Genomic DNA, 14,700 nt, shown 5'->3' with positions numbered 1-14,700 from the left:
TCAACTAGTTCTTTAAATTGAGATCTAACCTCCAAAAAGTATTTAGGAATATCCTTGAAGATTTGAATCTGAGAATTTTTAATGACCAAGGCCTTCTGGAAATGTAGGTTCAATATTTTGTCTCTTTGTTCCTTTGATCCTAAGGTAATTAAACAATCTCTTGGCTTCTTCCCTTGCTTCCTGCCAATCCGAAAGGCTGAGGTTATCATAAATTCATCTTCCTCTCCATCTAGCTCATCATTCCAGAAGTCTTGAAATTTGTCTGTAAGGAATTCCCCGAGCTTGTCCTCTTCCTCTTCTGGAACCAGTCTTAATTTCAGATTCTTACTTTTCCTTTCCAGTTCTAGTAGGGCTAATGCTGAATCATGTTCATGTACTTTTTTTACAATAGGCGCAAACTTTCCTTTGGTTTCTTCAGCGGTGGACCTAGCACTCTCAGCTATTTTCCTTGTTTCCGTAGATTCTTGAACCAAACGGTTTATGGAATCTGTATTAGATGAAATTGTTGTTGTATTCAGGTCTAGTCTTGTTGTCAACTCCGTCAATTTCTTTGAGTTCTCTGTAGACTGTTTAGTGAGTTCTGCAGATTGCTTGGTAAGTACTTCTAGTGACTGATTTATTTTAAGCAGGGCCTGTGTCATTGACTCCATTGATGCTGCTGTTATTTTTTCTTGTGCAGCTGCTGCTCCTGATAAGGAGCCTCTTTTTTGAGCTTGTTTTTGAGCCTGCTTTGTTTTACTTCTTGTTGAAATCTCTTCTGGCGGGTTGCTCATAACTCAAGGTCATTCACACAGGAAAGTTGCAAGTGGAAAATCCCACTGGATACTCCGTAATGTAGCTAAAGCCCTCTAGAGGAGGAAATTGTAACCATCCAAAGGCACCCAGAACAAAGAAACAGAAAGTCCAAAGGCAAAAGTCCCATTAAAAGTCTTTAGTTTGTAGCACTTTACTGTTGAAATTGTAATCCACCAAAGTCCCGAGTATGTTTCAAAATAAGTCTTATTTTGTAGCCGCTGTCCTTTGACAGCTCACTTGACAGTTCCTTTTTTCAGGCGATCGCTGCTCCGGCAGCCTGACCAGAAGTGTCAGCAGCAGAGGTTTTTTATTCCTTATCCCTTTCTTTTGCAGGTTAAATTAATTCTGTTTCCTCCCCCCCTTCTCCTGCACTACAGGGGGGAGATCCTTTCGATGTCTGGTTTAATAAGAATTAAGAGGAAAGTCCGTTTAATCACAGCTCAGTCTTTCATTGCTCCGTTAATCATGCAGATCCGGGAGGCTGACTTCCTTAATTTTTGCCTTCCCGTTTTCAGCCAAATCTTCTAAATTTTTAAGTCCCGTTTTTAATTTTGCGTTCTTACTCACGGGTATTGTTGTTGCCAATCTTTAGTTTCAGAAAGGAATCGGCGCTCTCCGTTAATGGCGACGCGGCTTCACTCCGTAAGCTGGGTAGCGATCCTCAGCACCGCGCTCACCCCGATGCCGCTCCGGAGCCTTTAAAAAGGCTCTTTCACGATGCCGGGGGGGCGCAAAGGTGCCCACCGAATCTCCTTGCTCACAGGCTTCAGCGCCTGTGATTTTAGGGGTCCCCCGCTTGCCGTAGCGGGTAAGACCCGAACTTACGGAGCAGTCCTGCCTCGGAGCTCGAGGCTAGGACCGCCATCAAACGCTGGCGCCGACCGGAAGTCCGAAGGGCTTTACCTTTATCTCATTCCAGTCATCTGCTGGAACTGTTTACGTTTGTACCGATTGAGCCAGGATGATGCACATTGCAGTGAGAGGGCTCTAAGCTTGGATCTTGACGCCAGGAACAGACTATTTTGAGGCCAGGGACAGCCATTATGAGGCTGATTTTTGTTCATATTTATCCTGTGGTTCCCTTCCAAGGAGCTCTGGTCTAGGATCACCCATGAGTTTAACGGCTGTGGAACTAGTCCAACATTCTGTGCATTCCAGCTCACCAATTATAACCTTATTATTCAGGGATGGGGGGGAATATGTGACTTCAGCCTTCCATGACACTTGATGTGTGGTGCGGACGTTTGTTTTATTATCGTTTAAAGAAGCCGGTTAAATATTGTTTACGCTTAATTAAAAGACAAATGTTTAAAAAGATATTTCTTGTGTGATCGTCACCAAAAATCAAACCTCAAAATCTCCATGCTCTTTGTGGCATTTAATATTCCTCTTCCTTTTGCTTCTGTTCTTTTTCTTCATCCTTCGTGTGGCTCAGAGCCAGTACTGAAGTGGGAGGGAAAAAAAAAAAAAAAAAAAAAAGAAAGGGACTTTTATTTATTTTTAACCACAAGGTCCCAGGGTGAGTCACAACAGAGTATAATGAAGCATTAAGAACAGTTTGAAACAAATTGCAATTATAACTAGAGGTGGGTCCTAAATATTTCTTAAGTGGCAAAGAAGTGTGTCTTCAGCATATTACAAAAGCTGTATAATGAAGGTGCCTGATGCGTCTCTGTGGGGAGTGAATTCCACAATTTGGGGGCTGCCACAGATAAGGCTCTGTTGCAAATTAGACCAGACTCTGTTGCATCCGTTGAAAAGAAGTGGGATACCTTTAGGTTGTCCTTTTGAGCAGACATAGACAGGGTGATGTCCTGCCTTATCCCACCTCGTGTCAGACACCGCCCAGAACAATGAGTTCCCCATCTGTGGCTCCTTGTACAGCATACGGTGCATGAAGCATAGCAAAACTGACCAGGAATAAAATATACAAGATTCACCTAATCTGCACAGGCAACCATGCATATGCAGTTCAGAAACAGATAAGATTTTGTAGACTTACTTATTATTTAACAGTGGGTGAAAATTCGCTATAAACGTGCCCTTCTGTTCATGCTGCCTCCTGTTTCGTTAGGGAGTTTTCCAATTTGAGCTGCAATAAGTGTAATTACATCTGGGCTTGTTGGGGGGGGGGTTGATTCTCAGCAAGAATTATAACAGTAGATTTTTCCTCTGGAAAATACCTCCTCAGTAATGCCTTTAATTTTTCTGACAGTTGCATGCAAAATTTTGTCCCCACAAAAAGAAGAATGCACAAACTTTCAAGATAGTATTTTGTGTCATATATATTTATGTGCCGTTTCTACTGGTTGTAAGAGATCTTGACATACAGGCAGGGAAATCACTTTACTGTATCTGTAAATTTTTAAATACATTGTACGCTTTGCTTGAGAGCGTACTCCATTTGTATCTGATATCAGTTAAGTATTTTTTCCATATGTAAAAAAAGGCATGCAGATCTTGCAAATGCATTTTTCCACAGAAGTGCTTCTCCCCTTTTCTGACTCTGTTATTTTGTTTACTTTTAAGCACTTTATTTCTCCAATATCCTTTATTTAGAAGCAGGTAGTTTCCCTTGTGCTGTGCTGCAAGGTTAGCTCCAGGAGCAAAATAATCAGTGTTCACTGATCTAATAAATGATTTAAAATATTCATGGTTGAAAATCAATAAGATACCGGTTATTTTTGGATACCTGTTAAGTTGCTTTTGTCATTGTGTAGATTTCCGATCCTATTCTTATGCTACTGTGAAGTAAAATGTGTTTAACTTGGACGGTATTTTAACGTGGTTTATTTAAGAGACAAAATACACATTTGAAAATGTTTGCAGTCGTGTCCAAGTATAATTGACAAGAGTGTTGAGATAAATTACTAGGGAGGCAATTCCTCTTGTGCGTCCTAAGGAATCTGATTTAAAACTTTTCGCTGCAAAACTTTTGGCATTATTGCCTGACCTCAGTCAAGTCTATATATACACACTGAATTTCAGCTAGAATAAGTAACCAGCAGTTTTAGCAATCTGGAGCATTTTCAAATGAGACTCCAAAAACTCATTTTTGTCTGGGAAAGTGTTGCTTGTAAATGCCATTAATGATGAATGGAACGCTGAAAAACGACTTTTTGAAACAGAATAAATATGTTTCAATTTGGGCTTTTCTTTTGTATTGGAGTCTTGAAAATGTTAGAGAAGTGATTTAAAAGCAAGTTCGCTTTTAAGAAAACTAACCATCCACCTACTACTAAAGTTAATTCTCCCCTTCCCTCCCTCTCCATTTTTCAAACCTGTGAATCAGAGGAGGAGACTTGCATTCTCAAGTTGCGTTGTTAGCGATCTGTGTTATAATTCAGAGCATTCTGAAAGTGTGTTAATTGGTCTGGTTCCTGCCTGCCTGCCTGCCTTTCCAGCCAGGTACACCCATGTAATACCTCCATCCTAAAGCTAGTAGAGTTACCCACACATTTGATGGTGGGGTGGGGCTCTTGATCATTATTTACTTACTTCTCAAAGCTTCCTTCTCCATAAGTGATTTCTTGGCAACTTCCGCAGCTGTATGGAACTCGGACTTTGAATATATGAATAAAATCGAGTCCAATTGCCTCTGACCTGTAGATCTTTAAAGGGACTGGTTCTTTGCTACGAACAGGACTCTCATTGTCTCTCTCAATGTATTCAGTTGGAGGTTTTCGGTAGTAGGTGGGAACGAGTTCGTTTTCCCCCTGCCGATCCTCCCCTCAAGATTTCTCTGTTGGCCTGTTTCAAATACGATACAGCCTTGATCGCTATTTCAGTTCACCTTCATATCACATTCTGATTCAAACTTTGGGGACATTTGAAGTGTGCCTAAGCAAAGGAAAGGTGATACTTCTGCCTTTTGGGAACTGGTAACTTCAGGTTTTAAAGCTGGCCTTGTATGTGATGTTGTGATGCTGGTACTTTTTAGAGAAGACAGCTGTGGGTCTGGATGCAGGAGAACCTTGGTGCTCTCTGTTAAGTCAGGTTAGGAACAAAAATGATAGGTTTTATTCCAATCTTGCGAGCTGGTTTTGTGCTTTATATTTAGGAACGCAGAAAAAATGCATGTATATGAGTGTGTGAGAGAGGGAGGGGTAAGTATCCCCACACTGAACTGGTGTGTGTCTTATTTTTGCATTTGAATGACAACTGACTCGAAGAAAATTTCCAGGGCCACTTTTCATAATACACAGAACCATGTACAAATATTAATTAAGTGCAAAATAAAAAGGAGATAATTATGTGTCTGCTGTTTCACAGAAATGTGTAATAAATCAGTGTGCCCATCATATGCACCCAGACTCTGAAGAGAAGTAGCTGACATTATATATTTTGCTTTATTCAGTAAAGTTGCTTTCGAGATTCAAAAGAAAAAAAGACTGCTGACAACACTCCAGTCGGCTGTAATTTCTGATTTATAATTTTAGAATTAATATGTTGCAATTAGGAACTGAGTGGTTCTAGTTCTGGTGGGTGGGCCGTGTTATGTCTCATTACTCGTTTTATCTTAGCTTTTTATAAAATGTACCCTAAATAAAGTTTATAGTGGAAAGAGAGAAAAATAGTTTTAGCAATTAGTGACTTCCAGTTTTGCAAAGTTCTTTACAACTCTATATCTCATTCAGTTGTGTATGTAGATACTTTTATGAGAGATACACACATTTTTGTATGTGTTTAGAATGCTTTGTGTGAAATAACAATTGGTGTGAGGAGTACAAAGCCCAGTGTAAAAGATAGAATGCAGTCTCGCACAAGCCCTGTTGAAAACAGAGGAGCTTGCTCATATGTAAACAGCCTAAAGATGGAGAAGGGAGATACAATTTTCAGATGGGAGGGGGAACAAAAATAAGAATCCAGCAGCACTTTTTCATTTACCTGTGACATATTGAAATCAAAGGAAAAGGTGGCATGGGTGAGAGGTGATGTGGAATATTACAGCTCCTAAATTTTTGAAATAAATCTCTTACATTTCAGTTCAAGAACGTATGTTTAGGATCACAGCCCAAGATCACACAAAACTGTACTTTCATATAATGCATGATGCAGATTTTACAAGCATTGAACCTGTATCGTTATATTTTGTGTACCCATTATTAAGATTTTTTAAAAATGTATTTTGTGTTGCAAGGTTTTAATGATTTGCTTTCTGTTTTGCAGCATTACCAACGAAGCAGGAGCCTCAATATACAGTGTTAGTCCAGAAGCTACCAAGGAGATGCCTGATTTAGATCCTAACCTACGAAGTGCAGGTAATGATTGGCCACTTCAGTATTTTCATGACACTCATAATGTATATATATGTACAACCACTTAAATAAGAGAAGATAATAGTACTCTTGTCACCCGTAACTCTTTATGAATTTCCTTTCATTATATCTTTTCATCATCCTTGAAACAAATTATAAATTGAGAACTCTACTTACTGTAAATATGTAAATACTGTGATGACCTACTTGTTGCCTGGATTGAGCCATATAATTGGGATTCATTTCTCCCTCATATTTACATGATAGAAAACCAGCAGGTTTTTTCGTTTATATAATGCCATATGTAGTATACTTACTGCCACGGGCATGTGACATATTGACTAATATATCTAATATGCTTGACAAGGCTGTATCTTGATAATTTGGTATCTGCTTCTTAGGTAGAAATAGCTCCAATAGGGAAATTAAACGAGGAATGACTGAATGTGATAGCTTTTACATAATTTATCTCTCTCTGGCTGTATTCGGGCATAAGATAAACCTTGGTTTAACACTACATAAATGCACTCATCTTCCTCATGCTCTCTTATTCACCCTGTGTGTCTATCTTCTTGTCTTACGTGGCCAAGAGGAAGAATTTAGAAACTTTAAATAACCGCAGTATCTTGTTTCATCTGAACTGGAGATTGTGGTTAAATGCTAACTATGGTTAATTTCAAAAGAAGCCAACTTCAAACCATGGGTTATGAAGCGAGCTTGTTGAAATTAACTATAGTTAGTGTTTAACCACAAGCCCAGATAGGACTAAATGACAGAGTTCATTAAAAGCAAAATATTCCAAATGCTTCCTCTTGTGCATAGGTGGGAGGGGCTCATTCATGTAGTGCTAAACTGTGGTTTAGTGTTACGTCCAAACACATTCTCCCTGGATAAAGAAACCTGTTTCTCATTGCAGGGGGTATCAAAATTGCAAAGGTACTTCCAGAAGCTATTGGATATTGGTAAACACATTCTTTTTCTAAAAAGGGGACATTTTACCCTTCCATCATAACAGTGGCCAGCATAAAACAAGCCCAGACACAGATGGGCTGTGGGAGTTGCAAGCCATCTCAGCTTGGCATACTGTGGAGTGCTTTATACTGGCTGTATGTGGGAATGTCTCATTAACAATAATTTAATAGTCTTTGTAAAGGGAAAGTGGTGATTTCCAGTGGCAACCTGAAACATATCTGTACTTGTATAACACAAACTATGTTTACTGCTAGTGATGTTTGAAGAACTTAATTTCTATGAATATTGATGCAAATTGACCAAAACTGCACTTCCCAGATTAGTGTGCAGAACAGGATAATGCTATCCTTTGAATTTTTCATTTCCCCAAATTTTGCGATACACTTTTGAGCTAAAAAAGTAAAGTACCAAGATGCATTGAAATGCATATTTTAGAATAAAATACATCTAGAAGTATGAGCATTGAGCTACAATATGTTCTTTAACGTGAATTTGTGATAAATGCTTATTATTATTATTGATTATTCGATTTACATACCACCCTTCATCAAAAGATCTCAGATTTAAATATGATTTAAATATGAGATTTAAATATGAACTTTCCTCTTTGTGTGGTTTTCTTAAAATAATAATAATAATAATTAAAAAAAAAGGTTAATGCAGAAGCTAAACTTTGTAGACTTAGGTAAGAACACTTGGAAAATTGATTCAGACTAGAAATTAACTGATCTGTCCATTCTTGAGTACTACAGCTGAAAAATGTAATAATAATTTTGGGAACTTTTGGCTTTCACATGTTTAATTTTGTGTCCTTTATAATGCCTTTAGATTGTTTCTAAACCAAACAAATACTTAGAACACAAAAAGTTAATCTATATATTTTTAACGTTAATACCGTCAAATAGGTTCATCTGTAGTTCCTGCTTATCTTTTATTTCTGATTTCTCTCCTCATCAGACTTTGTGCTTCTCATTCATCACTTGCCAGAATCTATCATGTTTCTTCCTCTGTCTCACATCTCTGTGCTTTTCCTTTTATTTCTCCTTATCTACAGAACCATTTACCAGCCAATATTTATTCAATAAATTCTTCTCTTTTTTTAGAAACCCTAACCCTTAACTCTCCTTTAATTGAACTGCAATGTCCACTTATTTTATTGAAAGATTTTGCTTCCATCTCCTCCAGTTGTGAGTTTCAATTCCATGTTATTTTGACTAACTTGCTCTTTGTGTAAAGTAGGCAAGGCCTTTGCTGTTTGTTTAGCACCCAGAATCTTCAAAAATCAATACGGTATTTCCTCAAAAATGGAGATGTGCAGAGTGTTTTGTCAAGTGGGTGGGGGGGCAAAATATGAATAAATAGCAACTGCACGTGTGCAAAGTTTGGCAGGTTGCAATTCAAGGATGAGTTCACATGACCAGCTACAGTCTGGTTTGGAGAGCCATGTAGAATGTAGTCCTGCAACCATATCAATAAAAGGAATGACTATCGCTCTTGCTGTGATAGTTCCTGACGTGATGGTTGACAACCTCCAGCTCCGTTCATCCATCCCCTCCCTTAGTAAGTAGTAGCAGTAATAATAATAATAATAATAATAATAGTAGTAGTAGTAGTAGTAGTAGTAAGGTAAAGGTAAAGGGACCCCTGACCATTAGGTCCAGTCGTGGACGACTCTGGGGTTGCGGCGCCGATCTCGTTTTACTGGCTGACGGAGCCTCCGGGTCATGTGGCCAGCATGACTAAGCCACTTCTGGCGAACCAGAGCAGTACGTGGAAACGCCGTTTACCTTCCCGCTGGAGCGGTACCTATTTATCTACCTGCACTTCATGCTTTCGAACTGCTAGGTTGGCAGGAGCAGGGACCGAGCAACGGGAGCTCACCCCGTCACAGGGATTCAAACCACTGACCTTCTGATCAGCAAACCCTAGGCTCAGTAGTTTAAACCACAGCACCACCCGCATTCCAATAATAATAATAATAATAATAATAATAATAATAATAATAAGTAATACTAATAATAATTATAATAATAATTATAATGTTATTATTTATCCCCTGCCCATTTGGCTGGGTTTTCCCAGCCACTCTGGGCAGCTCCCATCAGAACATTAAAAACACAATAAAAGATCAAACGTTAAAAACTTCCCTAAACAGGACTGCCTTCAGGTTTCTCCTAAAAGTCAGATAGTTGTTTATTTCCTTGACATCTGATGGGAGGGAGTTCCACAGGGAGGGCATCACTACTGAGAAGGCCGTTTTGCTTCTACTTCCTACTGCTGCCATCAGCTCTCCTGACCTGTGGGCATGGGGCAGTCTTCGGAAAGACCATTCTCTATGCTTCCTTCTCCAGTTTTCGGGGAGGAAAGAGAAACGTATTCCTTACCTCCTTCACTTTGCTAGGATCCATGGGTTGCAACCAGCTAAGCCTGGCATGGGGAGCCTTCAGCTTGTTGACCTAATTACGCACCCAACCATAAGACACACCTAGTTTTAGAAGGGGAGAACAAGAAAAAAAAATTCTCTCCCTCTCTGCACAGCACCCCTTCAGCTAAGCGGCAGGAGAAGCAGAGCCACTTCCATTTCTCCTCCCGCTTCGCTGAAGGGGCGCTGCGCAGAGAGGGAAAGCTGTGCAGTGTAATAATGGAGGGTTACAATCTATTTCAGAGAAACAGACCAGACAAGAAAGGAGGAGGAGTGGCGTTATATGTCAGGGATGTGTATACCTGTGAAGAGATCCAAGATTTAGAACCTCAAAGCCAAAGTGAGAGCATTTGGGTCAAAATTAAGGGAGAGATGAATAACAGGGACCTCATTGTGGGAGTTTACTATAGATCCCCAAGCCAAACGGAGGACATAGATGATGCCTTCCTGGAACAGATGGCCAAGCATGCAAAAGGAAGGGAGATAGTAGTAATGGGGGTCTTCAATTACCCGGATATTTGCTGGATGTCAAGCTCAGCCAAGAGCATAAGGTCAAACAGATTCCTCACTGGCCTTGCAGACAACTTCGTTGTCCAGAAAGTGGGAGAAGCAACAAGAGGAACAGCCATTTTAGATCTGGTCCTAACCAATGTTGATGACCTGGTTAGTGGGGTAGAAGTAGAAGGATCATTAGGCGCGAGTGATCATGCTCTTCTGAAGTTTACTATACAGCGGAAAGGAGCAGCCAAGCATACTAGGACTCAATTTCTTGACTTTAAGAAAGCCGACTTCATAAAACTTAGGGAAGTGCCGGGTGAGATCCCATGGACAGTAATACTAAAAGGAAAGGGAGTTCATGATAGCTGGGAGTTTGTTAAGAGGGAGATAGTAAAAGCACAACTTCAGGCAATACCAATGAGACGGAAACATGGAAGGTGCCTAAAGAAGCCAGGGTGGCTATCTAAAGAACTTTTAACTGAGTTAAGATTAAAAAAGGATGTGTACAAAAAATGGAAAAGGGGGGAAACCACCAAAGAGGAATTCAAACAAATAGCCAGCACGTGTAGACACAAAGTCAGAAAAGCTAAAGCACAGAATGAACTCAGGCTTGCTAGAGAGGTTAAAAGCAACAAAAAAGGCTTTTATGGGTATGTTCGTAGCAAAAGGAAGAACAAAGAAACAGTGGGGTCACTCAGAGGAGAAGATGGTGAAATGCAAACAGGGGACACAGAAAGGGCTGAACTCCTCAATGCCTTCTTTGCCTCAGTCTTCTCCAATAAAGAAAACAATGCCCGACCTGAAGAATTTGGAGCAAATGATTCAGCAGAGGAAACACCGCCCAGAATAACTAAATAACTAAGGAGATAGTCAAGAATACTTGGCTAGTTTAGATGTATTCAAGTCTCCAGGGCCAGATGAACTGCATCCAAGAGTATTAAAAGAACTGGCAGATGTGATCTCAGAACCACTGGCAGTCATCTTGGAGAATTCCTGGAGAACAGGCGAAGTCCCGGCAGACTGGAGGAGGGCAAATGTTGTCCCTATTTTCAAAAAGGGGGAAAGAGAGGACCCAAATAATTACCGCCCAGTCAGTCTGACATCAATACCAGGGAAGATTCTGGAGCAGATCATTAAGCAAACAGTCTGTGAGCACCTAGAAAGGAATGCTGTGATCACCAATAGTCAGCATGGATTTCTGAAAAATAAGTCATGTCAGACTAACCTGATCTGGTTTTTTGACAGAATTACAAGCCTGGTAGATGAAGGGAACGCAGTGGATGTAGCCTACCTTGATTTCAGCAAGGCATTTGACAAGGTGCCCCATGATATTCTTGTAAAGAAGCTGGTAAAATGCGGACTTGACTATGCTACCACTCAGTGGATTTGTAACTGGCTGACTGACCGAACCCAAAGGGTGCTCATCAATGGTTCCTCTTCATCCTGGAGAAGAGTGACTAGTGGGGTGCCACAGGGTTCTGTCTTGGGCCCGGTCTTATTCAACATCTTTATCAACGACTTGGATGATGGACTCAAGGGCATCCTGATCAAATTTGCAGATGACACCAAACTGGGAGGGGTGGCTAACACCCCAGAGGACAGGATCACACTTCAAAACGACCTTGACAGATTAGAGAACTGGGCCAAAACAAACAAGATGAATTTTAATAGGGAGAAATGTAAAGTATTGCACTTGGGCAAAAAAAAATGAGAGGCACAAATACAAGATGGGTGACACCTGGCTTGAGAGCAGTACATGTGAAAAGGATCTAGGAGTCTTGGTTGACCACAAACTTGACAGCCAACAGTGTGACGTGGCAGCTAAAAAAGCCAATGCAATTCTGGGCTGCATCAATAGGAGTATTGCATCTAGATCAAGGGAAGTAATAGTGCCACTGTATTCTGCTCTGGTCAGACCTCACCTGGAGTACTGTGTCCAGTTATGGGCACCACAGTTCAAGAAGGACACTGACAAACTGGAACGGGTCCAGAGGAGGGCAACCAAAATGGTCAAAGGCCTGGAAACGATGCCTTATGAAGAACGGCTAAGGGAGCTGGGCATGTTTAGCCTGGAGAAGAGGAGGCTAAGGGGTGATATGATAGCCATGTTCAAATATATAAAAGGATGTCACATAGAGGAGGGAGAAAGGTTGTTTTCTGCTGCTCCAGAGAAGCGGACACGGAGCAATGGTTCCAAACTACAAGAAAAAAGATTCCACCTAAACATTAGGAAGAACTTCCTGACAGTAAGAGCTGTTCGACAGTGGAATTTGCTGCCAAGGAGTGTGGTGGAGTCTCCTTCTTTGGAGGTCTTTAAGCAGAGGCTTGACAACCATATGTCAGGAGTGCTCTGATGGTGTTTCCTGCTTGGCAGGGGGTTGGACTCGATGGCCCTTGTGGTCTCTTCCAACTCTATGATTCTATGATTCTCTCCAGCAAAGCAAAGCAAAGCAAAGCAAAGCAAAGCAAAGCAAAGCCAGGAGAGCTCCGGAGGCTTCGCGTTGCTTTTGCTGAAGCCATGGAGCCTGCATTCGCTCCATAAGACGCACACACGTTTCCCCTTAATTTTTGGAGGCGGGAAAGTGTGTCTTATAGAGCGAAAAATACGGTAGACCCCGTACAGGTCCTGCGAGGATATTTCCCCAAAAGCACACCTACCTGGTGCTATATGTGCCTAATTACAGTGCATGGTCGGGAGCCTTAACGTGTACTCTCATTTGTTCATTGAAAAAGGAGTCTTGCTCCCGCCTCTGGTCAGCAGGCTGTCGGTGAGAGCAAGCCCGCTGGTATCAGCTGCCTTACAGAGTTTCTACAGGGAACCCCATAGGGCAACTGATGCCTTCAGAAAGTGGAGCTTGGACTCGGCACCTATCCAATGATAGGTCGTCAATTAAAGTCCTCTGAGATTGGCTTTGCTACTTCGTTCCCTGGCCCAAAGCCTACACAGTCAGACTCAAAGCAGACTCTCTGAAATTGATGGACCTACGTTAGTCATGCCCGTTGGTCTACTCAGAGTAGGACTTCGTTGGATCCAGCCTCGTGACTCCAGGTTGAAGCTGCATGCTCTCACCATGTCAGACGTTACACTCTCTCTCCCAGTGGCTGTAAATATTCAAGGCAAAAGGTAGATGGACAGAGTTGAACGTGCATCTCAAAAATGGCACCAGCCAATCCGGCCCCTTGTAGCCTCAGGTGGCAGAAGTAGAACTGGTGGCAGCACTTGGGGGGCTCCATAAGGGCTGAACATTCTCACACACACACACACACACACACACACACACACACACGGGAGGCCTGTAATTTCTTGCTCTCTGCAAGAATGCAATTTCCAGTTACAAATTTCATCATTACATTTGCAGACAAATGTTGATTTGAAAAAGCCCTGAACTTAATACTATATGCAAGTAATAATAGAATCTGTTCAAGTTGCTTGGAAGCCTATAATGAATAAAATGTTCATACATAGTTAGGGGGGCATTAAATGCCTGCCTCTCAGGAGAAGTGACAGCACTTGGCTGGTCATCATGTAGGTTTAGCGAGATGTCTAGTCTGGTGAGATTAGTTTCTGTGGTGATTTTTTTTCTTGTTTACTGGATCTCCATTTTGGTTTGGTAGGCCACGAGGTCACACTTAAATCAAGGAAATCTGACTTTTTCTCTTTTCGTTTTAATTGTGTTAATCGACGTCAAGTTCTGTGCCGGCGTGATTTAGTTCAGTACATTGAAACAACGACAGCAGCTGACAGCTGCATGATGAAGTGTGACATTTGGAATTAAAATAAAAGGTTTTGCAGGCGTTGCACAAGATAGCTGTGATCCTAACCCGGTTTGCCACTTTAGCATTTCACTCAGTACAAAATAAGATAGTGAGGAGCAAGGGAGAATTAATCTGACAAAATATAGTGAAGAGACCTGTATCTGCTAATAAAGAGTAGTTATATAAACTCAGCTAGAGGAGGCTTTTGTAAAATGAAGTTGTGCACTGTTTGGTAGCCTTTTTAGATCTATAATTCTGATTCTGACAATCTATAATTCTGATTCCGATTATCTGTAATCTCTGTTAAAAGCCGCCTCTGCTTTTGTTCAGCATATCATATATTTTTTTAATGAAACCCACCAAAATCCAATTGTCTCAGCAAAAGGGGAAAGGGTTCTTTGTTGATTGGTTCATTGGCTGTTGTATATTTCAGCCAAATAAGATTGCTCTTATTGCTATTTTGAATGTAGGGAGCTGATGCAGAGAGATAGTGAATCGCCCCAGGACAATTCAGATAGCGGGTGATGGCCTACATTGGTCCATGTAGCCTAGTAATGGTCTGGAGCAATTGGCAACATTTATTCAGATGGGTGGATTCCTCCCGCCCCTGGGGGGGGGGAGGCACCCTGCCTCAAATATTTTTTATTGGGGGGGTGGTGGCAAGGGGCCTCCGCCCCTAAGAGTTGGCTCCTATGGGTTGAGGATTGTGTGACTCCTCTTCAACATGTTGCAATAGCTTCACTGTTAAGTATAGTCTGCTGGGTTATGCAAATCAATTCCATTCAAATATATATTTCTGCTTTTAGAATAGGCACAAGAATCCTTGACCCTCAGCACAACCGATGTTAAGGCTGCAGTCCTGGCGTCCATTGAGTAGGGAGTAAGTCCCATCAATTTTAGAGATATGTTTGTGTGTAAACATACTTAGTCCTGCATGTTGTTGTTGTTTAGTCATTTAGTCATGTCCGACTCTTTGTGACCCCATGGACCAGAGCACGC

At 41.2% G+C, this 14,700-nt stretch overlaps 1 protein-coding gene across 1 annotated transcript in view; it reads left to right on the top strand.

Moving 5' to 3' along the window:
- SRBD1 (S1 RNA binding domain 1) overlaps nucleotides 1-14,700 on the top strand; it is a 184,053-nt gene that overhangs the window by 69,490 nt on the left and 99,863 nt on the right. Inside the window, exon 15 of the mRNA XM_081854587.1 lies at nucleotides 5,965-6,056. Coding sequence (XP_081710713.1) covers nucleotides 5,965-6,056 — 92 coding nt within the window. The remainder of the gene's footprint in view (nucleotides 1-5,964; nucleotides 6,057-14,700) is intronic.

Source organism: Podarcis erhardii (genome assembly GCF_964252035.2).
Source record: "Podarcis erhardii genome assembly, chromosome: 3".
In the NCBI taxonomy this organism is placed as follows: Eukaryota; Metazoa; Chordata; class Lepidosauria; order Squamata; family Lacertidae; genus Podarcis; species Podarcis erhardii.
The sequence above is the reverse complement of the archived record's forward strand: the minus strand, read 5'-3'. Positions and strand labels throughout refer to the sequence as shown.